This window comes from Arachis ipaensis, chromosome B3, assembly GCF_059453495.1.
Source record: "Arachis ipaensis isolate K30076 ecotype BB chromosome B3, ASM5945349v1, whole genome shotgun sequence".
Taxonomy (NCBI): domain Eukaryota; kingdom Viridiplantae; phylum Streptophyta; class Magnoliopsida; order Fabales; family Fabaceae; genus Arachis; species Arachis ipaensis.
The window spans coordinates 69,646,382-69,664,963 of NC_142438.1; the positions used below are offsets into that span (position 1 = coordinate 69,646,382).

The following is an 18,582-nucleotide window of genomic DNA, read 5'->3' on the forward strand; positions in this document are numbered from 1 at the left end:
TTGCAGGCTATAAATCCTCTGGAGCTATCCATGGATGCTCTAAAGGAAATCCAGTCATGATTTTATGAAGACTTTCCACCACATCCACAGGAACAGATCTATGGGTTTGCAACCGCATCAACCATGAAACCAACCCAATGGAGCTGTAAGTTTGTGGGCTCAAATTATTACTTTAGTACTTCTTTTTTAATATAAGATCTTCAATATTCATGATTATATTTTCTACCATAGATCCTGGAGGTGGAATCAACCAAATTCCAGGGGAATGTACTATTTCAGGAGATGTCAGGTTTATGCTCTAGGAAATTACAATCAATCTAGATTTTTCTTTTAGGAATGGTTTTGATATGGCATTAGTGATGTTTTTATTTTGTGTGTTGCAGGTTAACCCCATTTTACAAGTAAGTAACATCTTATAATATGGCCAAAGTTGTGCTCTTTTTGGAACTTTGGATCCAATTTTTTATTCTTCATTTTACTAGTATATTTCATTTGCAAAGTAATTCCGTAAAGGTAGAAAAAAACATGTGAGAATAAGAGATTTCAATGATTTTTCAAGCATATCCTGTGGTCTAATACTTTGTTCAGTGTGAAGGATGTACTAACAAAGCTGCAAGAATATGTGGATAACATTAATCTCAACATACATAAGCTAGAAACACGGGGTCCTGTTTCAAAATATGTCTTGCCTGATGATGACTTAAGGGGAAGGTTTGACTTATTTATCCTCCACTATATTTAGCTATTAAGGTTTGGATCCCTTGATTTTTAATTTTCACGTATGTGTAGCTATTAAGGCTTCTTTTGCATTCTTCTACAGCCTTACTCTAACTTTTGATGAGGCAAATTCTGGAGTAGCTTGTGATCTTAATTCCAGAGGCTACCATGTTTTGTGCAAAGCAACTAAAGAAGTAGTTGGGCATGTGAAGTGGTGCACGAAATTGTGATCTCTAGCAACGACACCAAAATCCTTTTGCGTCTGTCACTACGCCCAACACTCGCGAGTTTGAAGCTCGTCATAGTCATCCCTTCCCAGATCCTACTCGGAATACCACAGACAAGGTTTAGATTTTTCGGATCTCAAGAATGGCTACCAATAATTCTAGCTTATACCACGAAGACTCCGATCTTTCGGAATGGAGGCTAAGAGATAAACGCTCAATCCAAAGTAGAACAGAAGTGGTTGTCAGGCACGCGTTCATAGGTTGAGAATAGTGATGAGTGTCATGGATCATCATATTCATCATGTTGAAGTGCAAGCGAATATCTTAGAATAGGAATAAGCTTGAATTGAATAAGAAAACAATAGTACTTTGCATTAATTCATGAGGAACAGCAGAGCTCCACACCTTAATCTATGGTGTGTAGAAACTCTACCGTTGAAAATACATAAGTGATGATGGTCCAGGCATGGCCGAATGGCCAGCCCCCAAGTCTAAGGAAAAATGTTCCAAAGATCGTCCAAAAGACCCTGAATACAATAGTAAAAAGTCCTATTTATACTAAACTAGTTACTAGGGTTTACAGAGATAAGTAAATGATGCAGAAATCCACTTTCGGGCCCACTTGGTGTGTGCTTGGGCTGAGCATTGAGCTTTCATGTGTAGAGACTCTTTTTGGAGTTAAACGCCAGGTTGTAGCCTGTTTCTGGCGTTTAACTCCAGAATAGGGCAGGAAATTGGTGTTTGAACGCCAGTTTGCGTTATATAAACTCGGGTAAAGTATAGACTATTATATATTTCAAGAAAGTCCTGGATGTCTACTTTCCAACGCAATTGAGAGCACGCCAATTGGATTTCTGTAGCTCCAGAAAATCCATTTCGAGTGCAGGGAGGTCAGAATCCAACAACATCTACAGTCTTTCTTCAGCCTTTGAATCAGATTTTTGCTCAAGTCCCTCAATTTCAGCTAGAAATTACCTGAAATCACAGAAAAACACACAAACTCATAGTAAAGTCCAGAAATGTGATTTTTATTTAAAAACTAATAAAAATATACTAAAAACTAACTAAATCATACTAAAAACTACTTAAAAACAATGCCAAAAAGCGTATAAATTATCCGCTCATCACAACACCAAACTTAAATTGTTGCTTGTCCCCAAGCAACTGAAAATTAAATAGGATAAAAAGAAGAGAATATACTATTAAATTTCAAAATATCAATGAAACTTAGCTCCAATTAGATGAGCGGGACTAGTAGCTTTTTGCCTCTGAACAGTTTTGGCATCTCACTTTATCCTTTGAAGTTTAGAATGATTGGCATCTATAGGAACTCAGAATTCAGATAGTGTTATTGATTCTCCTAGTTCAGTATGTTGATTCTTGAACACAGCTACTTTATGAGTCTTGGTCGTGGCCCTAAGCACTTTGTTTTCCAGTATTATCACCGGATACATAAATGCCACAGACACATAATTGGGTGAACCTTTTCCAGATTGTGACTCAGCTTTGCTAGAGTCCCCAGTTAGAGGTGTCCAGAGTTCTTAAACACACTCTTTTTTTTTTTTACTTTGGATCATGACTTTAACCGCTCAGTCTCAAGCTTTTGGCTTGACACCTTCACGCCACAAGCACATGGTTAGGGACAACTTGGTTTAGCCACTTAGGCCAGGATTTTATTCCTTTGGGCCCTCCTATCCACTGATGCTCAAAGCCTTGGATCCTTTTTTTTCCCTTGCCTTTTGGTTTAAAGAGTTATTGGCTTTTTCTACTTACTTTTCTTTTTCTTTCTCTCTTTTTTTTTCGCCATTTTTTTCTGCAAGCTTTTGTATTCACTGTTTTTTCTTGCTTCAAGAATCAATTTTATAATTTTTCAGATTATCAATAACATTTCTCTTTTTCATCATTCTTTCAAGAGCCAACAATTTTAACATTCATAAACTACAAATTCAAAAGACATATGCACTGTTCAAGCATTCATTCAGAAAACAAAAAGTATTGCCACCACATCAAAATAATCAAACTAATTTCAAGGATGAATTCAAAATTCATGTACTTATTTTTCTTTCGTAATTAAAACATCTTTCATTTAAGAGAGGTGATGGATTCATAGGATATTCATAGCTTTAAGGCATGGATACTAGACCCTAATGATCATGTAATAAGACACAAACATAAATAAAAATAAAGCATAGAGAACGAAAACAAAAAAAAAATTAACTAGACAAGGAGATTAAGGAACGGGTCTACCTTAGTGAGGGTGGCGTCTTCTTCCTCTTGAAGAACCAATAGTGTTCTTGAGCTTCTCTGTGTCTCTTCCTTGCCTTTTTTGCTCCTCCCTCATAGCTCTTTGATCTTCTCTGATCTCATGGAGAATGATGGAGTGCTCTTGGTGCTCCATCCTTAGTTGTCCCATGTTGGAACTTAATTCTCCTAGGGAGGTGTTGATTTTCTTCCAATAGTTTTGTGGAGGAAAGTGCATCCCTTGAGGCATCTCAGGAATTTCATGATGAGGAATTTCATCATGCTCTTGTTGAGGTCCATGAGTGGGCTCTCTTGTTTGCTCCATCCTTTTATTAGTGATGGGCTTGTCCTCATCAATGAGGATATCTCCCTCTATGTCAATCCCATCCGAATTGCAGATATGGCAAATGAGGTGAGGAAAGGCTAACCTTGCCAAAGTGGAGGACTTGTCAGCCACCTTGTAGAGTTCTTGAGGTATAATCTCATGAACTTTCACTTCCTCCCCAATCATGATACTATGGATCATGATGGCCCAATCCACAGTTACTTCGGATCGGTTGCTAGTAGGAATGATAGAGCGTTGGATGAACTCCAACCATCCTCTAGCTACAGGCTTAAGGTCCGGTCTTCTCAATTGAACCGGCTTGCCTCTTGAGTCAACTTCCCATTGAGCTCCTTCCACACATATATCCATGAGGACTTGGTCCAACCTTTGATCAAAGTTGACCCTTCTAGTGTAGGGGTGTGCGTTTTCTTGCATCATTGGCAAGTTGAACGCCAACCTTACATTTTCTGGACTGAAATCTAAGTATTTCCCCCGAACCATTGTAAGCCAATTCTTTGGATTCGGGTTCATACTTTGATCATGGTTCCTAGTGATCCATGTGTTTGCATAGAACTCTTGAACCATTAAGATTCTGACTTGTTGAATAGGATTGTAGAGTACTTTCCATCCTCTTCTTCTAATCTCTTGTCGGATCTCCAGATATTCGTCCTTTTTGAGCTTAAAAGGGACCTCAGGGATCACCTTTTTCTTGGCCACAACTTCATAGAAGTGGTCTTGATGGACCTTTGAGATGAATCTCTCCATCTCCCATGACTCAGAGGTGGAAGCAATTGGCTTCCCTTTCCTCTTTCTTGAGGTTTCTCTGGCCTTAGGTGCCATTAATGGTTATGGAAAAACAAAAAGCAACGCTTTTACCACACCAAACTTAAAATGTTTGCTCGTCCTCGAGCAAAAGAAGAAAGAAAGTAGTAGAAGAAGAAGAAAATAAAGGAGATGGAGGGGGATTTGTGGTTCGGCCAAGGGGTAGAAGTAGTAGTTGTAATGTGTGAAAATGAGGTAGTGTTGATGGGTTTATATAGGGGTGGGGGGAGGGTTAGGTTTCCTGTATTAGGGTTGGGTTTGGGAGGGAAATGATTTTTGAATTTGGAGGTAGGTGGGGTTTTTGGAGAAAAGGGGATTGATTTGAGTGGTGAAGAGTATTTGGGGAAGAGATATGGAGGTGATTGGTGAAGGGTATTTGGGAATGAGTGTTATGAAAGGGTGTGAATAGGAGAGAAGAAGAGGTGGGGTAGGTGGGGATCCTGTGGGGTCCACAGATCCTGAGGGGTCAAGGACTTAACATCCCTGCTCCATTTAGGCGTGCAAAACGCCTTTGGTGTGCACTTCTGGCGTTAAACGCCAGGTTGCTGCTTGTTTCTGGTGTTTAACGCCAGCTTTTCTCCCATTCTTGGCGTTAAACGCCAATTACATGCTCTGTTCTGGTGTTAAACGCCAGTCTGGTGCTTGTTTTTGGCGTTAAACGCCAGTTTGATGCTTCTTACTGGCGTTTAAACACCAGTAAGCTCTTCCTCCAGGGTGAGCTATTTTTAATGCTATTTTTCATTCTGTTTTTTATTTTTCAGTTGTTTTTGTGACTTCACATGATCATCAACCTAAAGAAATCATAAAATAACAATAGAATATATATATAACATTGGGTTGCCTCCCAACAAGCGCTTCTTTAATGTCAATAGCTTGACAGTGAGCTCTCATGGAGCCTCACAGATAATCAGAGCAAGGTTGAGGCCTCCCAACACCAAACTTAGAGTTTGGTTGTGGTCTCCCAAAACCAAACTTAGAGTTTGAATGTGGGGGTTCTGTTTGACTCTGTATTGAGAGAAGCTTTTCATGCTTCCTCTCCATGGTTATAGAAGGAGAACCTTGAGTCTTAAATACAAGGTAGTCTTTATTCAACTGAAGGACCAACTCTCCTCTGTCAACATCAATCACAGCTTTTGTTGTGGCTAGAAAGGGTCTGCCAAGGATGATGGATTCAACCTCATCCTTCCCAGTGTCTAAGATTATGAAATCAGCAGGGATGTAGAGGCCTTCAACTTTCACAAGCACGTCCTCAACTAGCCCATAAGCATGTTTCATTGATTTGTTTGCCATCTCTAGTGAGATTCTTGCAACTTGTACCTCAAAGATTCCCAGTTTCTTCATTATAAAAAGTGGCATGAGGTTTATCCCTGACCCCAGGTCGCACAGAGCCTTCTCAAAGGTCATGGCGCCTATGGTACAAGGTATGAAGAATTTTCCGGGATCAGGTTTCTTCTGAGGTAATGTCTGCCTCTTTAATGCATTCAGTTCATTGGTGAACAAGGGGGTTCATCCTCCCAAGTCTCATTACCAAACAACTTGGCATTCAGCTTCATGATTGCTCCTAGATACTTAGCAACTTACTCTTCAGTGATGTATTCATCCTCTTCAGAGGAAGAATATTCATCAGAGCTCATGAATGGCAGAAAGAAGTTCAATGGAATCCCTATGGTCTATGTATGAGCCTCAGATTCCTTTGGTTCCTCAAACGGGAACTCCTTTCTGTCCAGAGGACGTCCCATGAGGCTTTTCTCACTGGGATTCACGTCCTCCTCACTCTCTCCAGGTTCAGCCATGTTAGTCATGGTTATGGCCTTGCACTCTCTCTTGGGATTTTCTTCTGTATTGCTTGGGAGAGTACTGGGAGGAGTTTCAGTAATCTTCTTACTCAGCTGACCCACCTGTGCCTCCAAATTTCTAATGGAGGACCTTGTTTCATTCATGAAACTTAGAGTGGTCTTGGATAGATCAGAGACTATGGTTGCCAGGCCAGAATGGCTCTGTTCAGAATTCTCTGTCTGTTGCTGAGAAGATAATGGAAAAGGCTTGCTATTGCTAAACCTATTTCTTCCACCATTATTATTGAAGCCTTGTTGAGGCTTCTGTTGGTCTTTCCATGAGAAATTTGGATGATTTCTCCATGAAGAATTATAGGTGTTTCCATAGGGTTCTCCCATATAATTCACCTCTGCTATTGCAGGGTTCTCAGGATCATAAGCTTCTTCTTCAGAAGATGATTCTTTAGTACTATTGGATGCAGCTTGCAATCCATTCAGACTCTGAGAAATCATATTGACTTGCTGAGTCAATATTTTGTTCTGAGCCAATATGGCATTCAGAGTACCAATTTCAAGAACTCCCTTCTTCTGGGGCGTCCCATTGTTCACAGGATTCCTCTCAGAGGTTTACATGAACTGGTTATTTGTAACCATTTCAATGAGTTTCTGAGCTTCTACAGGGGTTTTCACGTGAAGAGATCCTCCTGCAGAATGGTCCAATGATATTTTTGACAACTCAGACAGACCATCATAGAATATACTTATGATGCTCCACTCTGGAAGCATGTCAGTAGGACACCTTTTGATCAGTTGCTTGTATCTTTCCCAAGCTTCATAGAGGGATTCTCCTTCCTTCTGTCTGAAGGTTTGGATTTCCACTCTGAGCTTGCTCATCTTTTGAGGTGGAAAGAATTTGGCCAGGAAAGCACTGACCAGCTTATCTCAAGAGTTCAGGCTATCCTTAGGTTGTGAATCCAACCATGTTCTAGCTTTGTCTCTTACAACAAAAGGGAAAAGCATAAGCCTGTAGACCTCGGGATCAACTCCATTGGTCTTGACAGTGTCACAGATTTGCAAGAATTCAGCTAAAAATTGATGAGGATCTTCCATTGGAAGTCCATGAAACTTGCAATTTTGCTGCATTAGAGAAACCAATTGAGGCTTAAGCTCAAAGTTATTTGATCAAATTGCAGAAATTGAGAGGCTTCTTCCATAGAAGTTGGAAGAGGGTGCAATAAAGTCACCAAGCATCTTCCTTGCATCTCCACCATTGTTATTAGGTTCGGCCATGTCTTCCTCTTTTTTGAAAATCTCTGTCAGGTTCTCTCCAGAGAGTTGTGCCTTAGCTTCCCTTAGCTTCCTCTTCAGAGTCCTTTCAGGTTCAAGATCAGCTTCAACAAGAATATTCTTATCCTTGTTCCTGCTCATATGAAAAAGAAGAGAACAGAAAAGAAAATATGAAATTCTCTATGTCACAGTATAGAGATTTCTTATGTGAGTATAAAAAGAAAAGAATAGAAGAAGGAGAAGAGACAAACTCGAACACAGAGAAGAAGATGGGGTTCGAATTATGAGAGAAGTGTTAGTAGATAAATAAATAAATAGAAAGAGATGAGAGGGGGAAGAATTTGAAAATTAATTAAAATAAACTAAAAATAGTTTTGTTTTTATTTTAAATGTTAATTAGAATTCAAAAATTAAGGAGAAAAATAAAATTAAATTGAAATTTAAAACAATTAGTTAATGAAAAGAAATTTTTTGAAAAAAAAAGGTTAGTAATTTTCGAAAATAAGAGAGAGAAAAGTAGTTAGGTGGTTTTGAAAATGATAAGGATTTTTAAAAATCAAACAAAAAGTTAAGTGGTTAATTGAAAAAGATTTTGAAAATCAATTTTGAAAAGATGAGAAGTTAGAAAAGATTTTAAAATTAAGTTTTGAAAAAGATATGATTGAAATTTATGATTGAAAATCATTTTGAAAAAGATTTGAAAAAGAAATTTAAAAAGATTTGATTTTGAAAATTGAAGTTGATTACTTGACTAACAAGAAACTAAAAGATATGATTCTAAAATTTAAAGATTGAACAAAATCTTAATAGGCAAGTAACAAACTTTAAAATTTTTGAATCAATCACATTAATTGTTAGTAAAGAATTTGAAATTATGAAATGAAATTAAGAAAAAAGGATTTTGAAAATCATTTTTAAAAGTTTTCGAAAATATAAGAAAATGAGAAAGATTTGATTTTTGAAAAGGTTTTGAAAAGATAAGATTTTTAAATTAAAAATTTGATTTGACTCATAAGAAACAACTAGAGTTTAAAATTTTTTGAAAAAGTCAACTCAAATATTCGAATTTTATGAGAAGAAAAAGGGAAATATATTATTTTTTTTATTTTTAAATTTTTAATGATGAAAGAAAAAAACAATGAAAAGACTCAAAACATGAAAATCATGAATCAAAACACACAATGCATGCAAGAACACTTTGAATGTCAAGATGAACACCAAGAACACTTTGAAGATCAAGATGAACATCAAGAACTTATTTTTTGGAAATTTTTTTTAAGAAAAGACACACATGCAAGACACCAAACTTAGAGATTTTCAATGTTTAGACACTAACAAATTGAAAATGCATATGAAAAACAAGAAAAGACACAAAACATGAAAATTCAAAGATCAAATAAAGACAATCATCAAGAACAACTTGAAGATCATGAAGAACATCATGCATGGGTATTCGAAAATTCAAAGAAAAAGTGACAAAGATGCAATTGACCCAAACTTACAATTTGACACTAGACTCAAACAATAAACATAAAATTTTTTTGGTTTTTATGATTTTATTAAATTTTTTTTTGTATTTTTCCGAAAATTAATTGGAAAAAGAAAAATAAGGATTTCAAAATTTTTAATGAGAATTCCAGGAATCATGCAATGTTAGTCTAAAGCTCCAGTCCAGGAATTAGACACGGTTTACTAGCCAGCCAAGCTTTTAGTGAAAGCTCCGGGCCAAAACACTAGACATGGCCAATGGCCAGCCAAGCTTTAGCATACAAATCAGGCATACAACAGCTGAATTGATGAGAATAAAAAAGCTCTTGTGATGATGAGTTGAAACCTTGGTCCAAATAATTAGACATGGCTTCACAGCCAGCCAGACTTCAACATATCATCATGAAACTCTAGAATTCATTCTTAAAAATTCTGAAGTCATAGAATAATTTATTATTTTTTTTGAAATTTTTTTTTCGAAAATAAAAATAAAAACAAAAAGCTTAAAATTAAAATAAAATTACCTAATCTGAGCAACAAGATGAACCGTCAGTTGTCCAAACTCGAACAATCCCCGGCAACGGCGCCAAAAACTTGGTGCACAAAATTGTGATCCCCGGCAACGGCGCCAAAAACTTGGTGCACGAAATTGTGATCTCTAGCAACGGCGCCAAAAACTTGGTACGCATGTTTATAATCTCAAATTCTTTTTTACAACTCTGATACAACTAACCAGCAAGTGCACTGGGTCGTCCAAGTAATAAACCTTACGTGAGTAAGGGTCGATCCTACGGAGATTGTCGGCTTGAAGCAAGCTACAGTCACCTTGTAAATCTCAGTCAAGCAGATTCAAATGGTTATGGGATTTTGATAATTAAAATATAAATAACAGAAAATAAGATAGAGATACTTATGTAATTCATTAGTGAGAATTTCAGATAAGCATATGGAGATGCTTTGTTCCTTCTGAATCCCTGCTTTCCTATTGCCTTCATCCAATCATCCCTACTCCTTTCCATGGCAAGCTGTATGTTGGGCATCACCGTTGTCAATGGCTACTTCCCATCCTCTCAGTGAAAATGGTCCAAATGCGCTGTCACTGCACGACTAATCATCTGTCGGTTCCCGATCATGTTGGAATAGGATCCAGTGATCCTTTTGCATCTGTCACTACGCCCAACACTCGCGAGTTTGAAGCTCGTCAAAGTCATCCCTTCCCAGATCCTACTCGGAATACCACAGACAAGGTTTATACTTTCCGGATCTCAAGAATGGCTGCCAATAATTCTAGCTTATACCACGAAGACTCTAATCTTTTGGAATGGAGGCTAAGAGATAAACGCTCAATCCAAAGTAGAACGAAAGTGGTTGTCAGGCACGCGTTCATAGGTTGAGAATAGTGATGAGTGTCACGGATCATCATATTCATCATGTTGAAGTGCAAGCGAATATCTTAGAATAGGAATAAGCTTGAATTGAATAAGAAAATAATAGTACTTTACATTAATTCATGAGGAACAGCAGAGCTCCACACCTTAATCTATGGTGTGTAGAAACTCTACCATTGAAAATACATAAGTGATGATGGTTCAGGTATGGCCGAATGGCCAGCCCCCAAGTCTAAGGAAAAATGTTCCAAAGATCGTCCAAAAGACCCTGAATACAATAGTAAAAAGCCCTATTTATACTAAACTAGTTACTATGGTTTACAGAGATAAGTAAATGATGCAGAAATCCACTTCCAGGCCCACTTGGTGTGTGCTTGGGCTGAGCATTGAGGTTTCATGTGTAGAGACTCTTTTTGGAGTTAAACGCCAGGTTGTAGCTTGTTTCTGGCGTTTAACTCTAGAATAGGGCAGGAAGTTGGCGTTTGAATGCCAGTTTGCGTCATCTAAACTCGGCCAAAGTATGGACTATTATATATTGATGGAAAGCCCTGGATGTCTACTTTCTAACGCAATTGAGAGCGCGCCAATTGGGTTTCTGTAGCTCCAGAAAATTTATTTTGAGTGCAGGGAGGTCAGAATCCAACAGCATCTGTAGTCCTTCTTCAGCCTCTGAATCAGATTTTTGCTCAAGTCCCTCAATTTCAGCCAGAAATTACCTGAAATCACAAAAAAATACACGAACTCATAGTAAAGTCTAGAAATGTAATTTTTATTTAAAAACTAATAAAAATATACTAAAAACTAACTAAATCATACTAAAAACTACTTAAAAACAATACCAAAAAGCGTATAAATTATCCGCTCATCATGAAGGCTTACTCAATTACTGGAAGTTTGCCACTCATTCGGGAGCTACAGGTGATAATACATTCTCGTTGCTCGGTGAAAATTAAAAATCTTTCCTAGTTGTAGGCAGTTAGCACTCAGATCCCTTACTTGAACTCTTATTTTATCTACCGCAGGATGAAGGTTTTGATGTCCAAACTGCTGGATATGGTATGGCCTTCCTAAGAACAAATTTATACACGTTGAATCTTGATGTAGAGAAGAAACAAGTTACTCACTTGCGTTTCATGTTACTATTAGGTCTAATGGCTACATACCATGCCCAGAATGAGTACTGCCTTTTTACGGATATGTCTTAAGGGTATCGAGTTTTTGCAAGCATCATCGCTCAGTTAGAGGAAGATTGAGACTACGAGTTGAACTTCATTCTAGCATTTCACGGCCTATGAATATGTCATTGCTGCTAAAGCTGAAGGAAGACCTTAAGTGACTCTGTATTCATTGTATGTATGAAGTAGAAGTTTGGTGGTATTGATTTCTACACTAGTCTTACGAAAATAGTTGACTTAGTACACTATTATCTAAGTTATATGTTGTTTTATACTATTATTAATATATATTTTCTTTTCCTTTTTGGGTGATATATAACGCTCCATGTGAAAAAATGTTTAATTAAAATTTTCAGTTTTATCTACTCAAAATAAATTCCTTTTCTTTATGAAGAATCTTATGTAACATTGTTTAGATGCTTATCTATTTACCTACTTTCTTTTGCGTTTACAACTTGACTTTAACTAGCACCTAACTTGTATGTCTTTTTTTGTCTCTTATTTAGCATAGTCAACATTGGGGTAAAGCCGTAAAGGATATATACTACCCCACTACGTCACATGGTGAATTATTCACCCCATGATAGCTAGTGGTTCAAATAAAACGTTCCATGGATAATTTAAATGGAACAGTAAATGTGCTATTTGTTTCACCAAACATTTTCCCCCATTTTATTGGAAAACATTCATAACTGGAAAATTTTTTAATCAGAACTTGCTTATTCTGTATGTAAGAGATCTCAACTAACATAATTATACAACTTTCCTTTACAAGATTAACAACTCTAATACATATACAATTTTTCATCAAGCTGTGTCAGCCATGGATGGTATTTCAAAATCTACTTGGAATATCTTTCTTCTGATTTGAGCTGTTGGATTCTTTGCCGTAGTCTACGCCGGTGGTCATGAATTTTCCAAAGGCCATGTCCCAATATAACCGTTGAGTATATGCCATGCGTGATAATGGGAGCTAGAATGTTATTTGTCTGTCACATAACCATTGCCAATTAGTTTATCCTTGAAAATCTTACACAAAACAGAAAAATATTTTCAAAAGATTATATAAAATGTAAAGCTAAGAAGATTACTTGAATCCATTCAAAACCCAAGTAGAGGGCAAGAAGTCCTTCAAGAAGAGGGGAATATATCTTTTTCATTTGGCGCTTCTCATACCATGCTGCAAACCGAAAGCAGGCAATGCAATCAGACTCATGAAACAAATATAATATGTAGAAACTGCTTAATCAATGACTAGTAGATATTATATCATAGAGAAACTTTATAAGTTTATGACTTTATTCCACCACTTTCTGAACCAAATGAAACTTTGTTCAATCTATGAATCTATGAACTGAATCTAATGCTTTGCTGCAGGGATAAGTAATTGAACCTTCAAATAGCTTTTTCAAATCTTGACGGCCCGAGCGAGATTGCAAAATAGGTGCCACAACATAAGTGGGATCTGAAAGAAGTAAACAAATAAGCAAGAGATCGTTAAGCAAGCTTAAAAACAAAATAAGTCAGTACAAAGGGAAAACATGTTGAAGGGTAATAAGAACAGGACCTTTGGGCGAGGCAGCCACATAATAGAGAGAACCAGTAAGAACAGCTGTGAGTACAGCTGCAAATGCTTGCGCAAAAGGTACAAACGGAGGCAATACCCCTGTCTACAATTTTGAAAATAAATCACCATTTAGCCACTGGAATGAAAACTTTTGCTTTGGATACTTGTAATAAGTAGCCCTTGTCAGATGGTATAACTGAAAAAGGAATAGTAACTTGAGTAATAGGTTCTTGGTAGGAACTCGGGTCAACAACTTCTGTAAATCCAAAAGCTTTTGCTGCGGCAACAATAAACACAATAACAAATAATGAACCAAGGATTGTGCTAGGTGAAAAAACAATATTCAGATCGATTTCAGGACTGATTTTGGCACTATTTTCACACTTATGTGGATTCTTATCCACGCCAATTATTCGAGATGCTCCCCTTAGTTTTGCGCCTTGTGCAACCTAATTAAAGGAGAATTCATAAATTATCTTGTAGTTTGGAAATGATAATTAGTAATCAATTGAGAACTGAAAAGTTAAGACAGACAAAGTTGTTCGCTGCACTTACAGAAAGGCCAACAGTTCCGAGACCAAATATCACCCCAGTTGATCCTTTTGTCACATTAGCAACATTCCATGCTGCGCCTAGACCTTCCATGAGTAACATAATCAATCAGAAACTAAGAATTTATCAATGGAATTAAGAGTTATGAATGCATCGAAGCAAGGCAGCAACTAGAGTTTAGTGGGCACTCTAATATTACTTTTAGATCAAGACTATACTCTATGAAAATGCATGAAATGCCACTTTGATTCTAGACATATTATGTTTCAATACAAGGTTGATGGGCCAATGCTTCATCCATCCTTCAAGCCTAAACAACTTCTACTTATGTGAGGTATACCACATATAAAAATCATTCCCAACCCAAGCAAAATGTGAACTTCTAAGTTTAAGTTAAGCAATCATTATTCCAGGCATTCAATAAGCCCAACAACACATGAAGTTAGTATTTTGTATTAACAACTTCTGGAGAGGCAGCAGCTATGTATGAGCGTGAGAATCCATCAACCCAGTTAAATAGTTTTCAGTAAGTAGCAGAACAAGAAAATTACAAATACAAGAAATAGAAAGCCTAAGATCATTATGAAACTATACTTACTTTTAAATCATGTGAAAGTTTTAAATTTTCTTCAAGATCGCTTTTTCTTTTAGCCAACTCATTAGATGCAGCTGTGATGGCTTCATTTTGCTTGTCATCGACTGCCTAATAAACAAAAAATATGTGAATTTGGGAATTGTAGTTCAACAAACTGCTGAAAGATAACCATAAATAACAAAGACATCAATAGTGATTTACTGAGTGAAACATAATAGATTAGTGAAAGACACACATATGAGCAGAGTAACTTTACCTTTTTTCCCTGATCAGGCAGCATATTCAAAATTGAGCATAAATGAACCTTTAATTATTTAAACAAAAGCTGCATCAACCAGCCCCTTCTCTCGGGTATAATCCAAATCACTCGAACTCCCACTTCCACTTCAAAATCCCACTTCCACTCCAAGCATGGTGGTAGAATCTCTTTGGAAGCATGGATTAAGCCATACTAAACCAATAGGAGCAGTTTTAACATGGCAGGAGCAATTTTACCATGGCAAGTTTTCATCTTCCACTCAATGAACAATTTATTAAATCAATCACAGCAAATCACAATATAACAATCAAAAGGTAGAGAACAACACCAAAACAATAATTTATCAAATTAACAAGTTAATAAGATCAATTAAAACTGAAAATCAAAATAACAAGAACAATTAACATTTTAAACTATAGCAAACTAACAACAAAATAAGAACTAGAAAACATACTAACCATGAAAACAACAATAAAAAAAACAATAACTGAATAATTAATACAAGAAAGAACAAGAAGAAGGAAATAAAAATCACCCTAGGATGGAGCAGTTCTGAAATTCAAACAGTACAGGGAAAGGGAGGAGCTTTAAATCGCAACGGAGATGGCTGAATGGAGGCAGACAATGGCGGAACGGTGGCTGAAAGGCCGCAGAACAGAGGCTGAACAGAGGCTCGAACACGCAGCGTAAAGGACTGAACAGAGGGCTAAGAAGCTCGAACAAGGGTTGGCTAAAAAGGGCAGAACAAGGGTTGGCAAAAAAACAGACGCAGAAGCTTGGCCAAAAAAGAGGCGGATGCGCGGCGAACAAGGGCGACGTTGCGCCGAAGCTGTAGTAGCGACGGTGGCTGGACATTGAGGAACGGCGACGAGAGATGGCTGCTTCGGTGCTTCCTCCATGCTGCGTTTGAGTTTTCTTCTGTCTTCTCTGCGTTCTTCAATGTGTTCGTTCAGAGGCCAGAGAGAGGGAACTGAGGGAGTGAGGAGGAGCTCGATGAGAGGAAGGAGGAGAGTGGCTGAGTGAGACTGTGAGAGAGGAGAGGCCAAGAAGGTGCTGCGCATTTTGGTTACTGGTTAGGGTTCCTCTAACCAACGGCACCGTTTTGAGCAAATTTTAGAAAACCGGTCGGGTCCCGGTTCGGTTTGACCGACCGGTTCTTGACCGGTTTGACGGTCCAACGACAGTTTCTGAATCTTTCGGTTTTGATATATGACCGATTCATTTTTTATACTGGTCCACGGTTTGAACCAATTTTTAGAATCTTTGTCCGAATCGCTTTTCCCTTCGGTTCACGATTTGACCGGTTCGACCAGTCGATTCGAACCGTTTTCAGAACTTTGCGTTTTTCCCATATTCCAAAAATCCGGCCAAGTGACGATTCGGTTCGACTGACCAGTTCTTGGCCGGTTCGACGGTTAAATTGTGGTTTTTGAAATTGGAGACTTTAACATTTGTCTGAGTTATTTTTTGTAGCGGTTCATGTTCAACCGGTTCAACCGGCCGGTTCGAACCGATTTTCAGAAGATAGATTATAACCATTCTCTCATGTTGTTTTTATTTTAAAATGCTTAATATATTTTAGTATCAAATTTTCAATTAAACTTACAACACAGAAGTGGTTTAAGGAATCTAAATGCTAGAGTGAAAATTAAGCTTCACCTAAATTCAATTAAAATCGAACGAAAGACAGAAACATTAATTTTCAACAAGAGTCCATAAAAAATATAGTGCATAATAATTTTTTAAGTAAAAGAGATGAAACTAACAACTCTTAGTAGTTAATATAAACTAAACATGACTACATGACAATTACGATTATTTAATTTTTGTTTGACTCCTTTTGTTTATACTTATTGTAATTCCTGGTAGCAAATTCAATGACATTACGCAGCATCAAGTTGTGGGGCCTTAGAATCAAATCCAACGCAAGTCGCATCCTTGTACCATCATTAACCTGAAAAATATAAATATTTTAGGTTACCAACAAAACCATACACATTAGCAATTGAAGTACTATTTTTTTAGCAAAAGAAAATTATATTTATTGTATAACTATAAGTCTTCCTGTAGTTTGTCATCCAGGTTGCCACCTGTTCCGAGGGTTACCTGAAACTGTAGGTCGATCTCGGACGAGATCTTCTGTACTGGTCGGAGATGACGTGTCCGGCTGGCTGGTGGCGGCCGGAGCTGTTGTGTCCGACTTGTTGGACTGGCTGCACTTCTGATCCTTTGCCACCGGATGGTGGGGGGTACCTGCAAGAGACTCCGATGCTTAAGTTAGCATGGGTATTAAACAGGTTTTATGTAGAATCAGAGTATGAGTTATACCTGGGTGCTCCAGTGTATTTATAGTGTTGAGATGTGACCTTCGTTGGGTAAGATAAGTTAGTTATCTTATCTTATCTTTATCTTTAGAGTTGAGGTCAGCATATCTTTATTGGAACCGCCCTTATCTCTATAGGCTTAGGCCGCCTTAGGATTTGGGTCGTGTTCCTCTATTTGGGCCTTTTACTGGGCTCTCTTATTGATTTGGCCGAGCTCTTTGAGACGAGGTCGGATAGTCTGTCCTGAAGAGGTTGGTCGCTTTATCTCGAATCATCCCAGGTCGGATAGCTCGACCTAGGGTATGAACAGTGCCCCTGCTTGAGCTCGATCTTCTCTTTGAGGTCGAGTCCTTGACTTCGGTCCTTCTTAAAGTCGAACTCAAGCATTTGTCGATTCCTTTCTTTGTAGAGTCTTTTTTGAATGTAGAACGTTTCCTTCTAGAAGCGCGCGCTTTTGTATTAGCGCTTTTTTGAGAATGCAAGCGGTTTTTTTCTTCATTTCTTCTTCGTAACTTCTCCCTTTACTCTCTCGTTTTCCGTTTCTCTTATCTGCTCTCTGTCTTTTGCTTGCGCTTCTGCTTTCTTGTGTTTGCGGCGTCGTTCGGCGTTTTTCTAGGCAGCCTCTATCCCTGCGCTTCCACTTTTCCTTGAAGCTTCTTTCGTCTCCAGGTTAGTCCCATTTCATATTTTTCTCGTCGTTTTTGACTTTGCGATGGAGTTTTTGATCTTCTTTTTGGAGAAAGTTTGGATCTTTCTGTTTTTATCATGCTTGACTTTGTTGCATGCTTTGGGATTTCTTCATTTTCTGCATGATTGCCTTTGCTTAATGCTTTTTAGGGTTTTCGCATGCTATCGCCTTTCCTGTTTTGTGCTTTCGATGGTGGTTTTCGCCTAATTCTGAGAAAGGTTGTGCCTTTGGTGATTTTCTGTTTGGCATTGTTGACGTTTGACAGTGCTTTCGCTGGTAGACTGTAGAAAGATAGTTACTTTGATGACTTTTTCGTTTTTTAACTTGATGGACGAAATGCTTGCTGCTTTAGGTCTTCTTTCCTTGTTTTGAGAGATACTGGGGTGTAGGTTTTTCCTAGGAATCTTGCTTTGTTATTGCCTCCAAAGGATGCCCCAGGACTTTTGGTTTGAGTCTTGGGGTTTTTCTTTTTGTTTATCCGCCCGTCGAGATGTTTTGACCCGTGCCCGAGATGTTTTTGAGTAATCCGCTCTTCTTTTCTTTTGTAGGATCTTAGTTGACCTCATGTCTTCCCGAAATAACGTCGTAGCGACGCCTTCCCAGGTCCCTGCGGGTATGGCCGATTGGGTGGACTCCATGGTTCTCATGTGTGTCTCATTGGTTGACTCTGAGTTTTGTTCTCAGCTTAGGCAGTTTCACAGCGTCTGTAGTAACTCTGGTGAAGAGAAGAATTATGAGCTTGTTCCTCCTTCCTCTGATGAGAGAGTCTGTTTCTCGACTCGAGTTGTTGACAATCGCCCTTTCTTTTATGCTTATGATTTTTTCTTTGGTCGACTCGGGGTTACTCTTCCCTTTACTCCATTTGAAATCGACTTGTTATGGTCTTGTAATGTTGCCCCTTCTCAATTTCACCCCAACTCCTGGGGTTTTATTAAAATCTTCCAATTGTTGTGTGATAGTTTTGGTATTCCAGCTTCCCAATCTCTCTTTTTCTACTTGTTTGTCTTGACTAAGCCTGGTGTGGTGAAAGAGAAGTCAGCTTGGGTCTCCTTCCGTTCTACCCAAGGAAAGAAAGTTTTTTCCATGTTTGACGAATCGTTTCGGGATTTTAAAAACTATTTTTTCAAGGTCCGAGCTGTTGAAGGATCTCGG

General features: G+C 38.0%; 1 protein-coding gene and 1 non-coding gene across 2 annotated transcripts; both read left to right on the forward strand.

Annotated features, from left to right (window-relative positions):
* Window positions 1-11,658, forward strand: LOC107609160 (acetylornithine deacetylase-like). Its single transcript, XM_021105947.2, has 8 exons — window positions 1-145; window positions 232-289; window positions 384-401; window positions 589-711; window positions 821-928; window positions 11,144-11,188; window positions 11,293-11,326; window positions 11,417-11,658. The coding sequence occupies exons 1-8, from the start codon at window positions 124-126 to the stop codon at window positions 11,420-11,422; spliced, it is 414 nt and encodes a 137-aa protein (XP_020961606.1). The 5' UTR covers window positions 1-123; the 3' UTR covers window positions 11,423-11,658.
* On the forward strand, window positions 6,892-6,995 carry LOC148571023 (small nucleolar RNA R71). Its single transcript, XR_015908025.1, has one exon. It is a non-coding gene; the product is annotated as a small nucleolar RNA R71 (small nucleolar RNA).
* Window positions 11,659-18,582: the final 6,924 nt, after the last annotated feature.

Bases quoted from the DNA above. Each gene is read 5' to 3' on its own strand.
- LOC107609160 (XM_021105947.2), top strand. From the start codon at position 124: ATGAAACCAACCCAATGGAGCT. The intron at 712-820 runs GTTTGACTTATT...ATTCTTCTACAG, and splicing joins GATGATGACTTAAGGGGAAG to CCTTACTCTAACTTTTGATG. The intron at 11,189-11,292 runs GTGATAATACAT...TATCTACCGCAG, and splicing joins CACTCATTCGGGAGCTACAG to GATGAAGGTTTTGATGTCCA.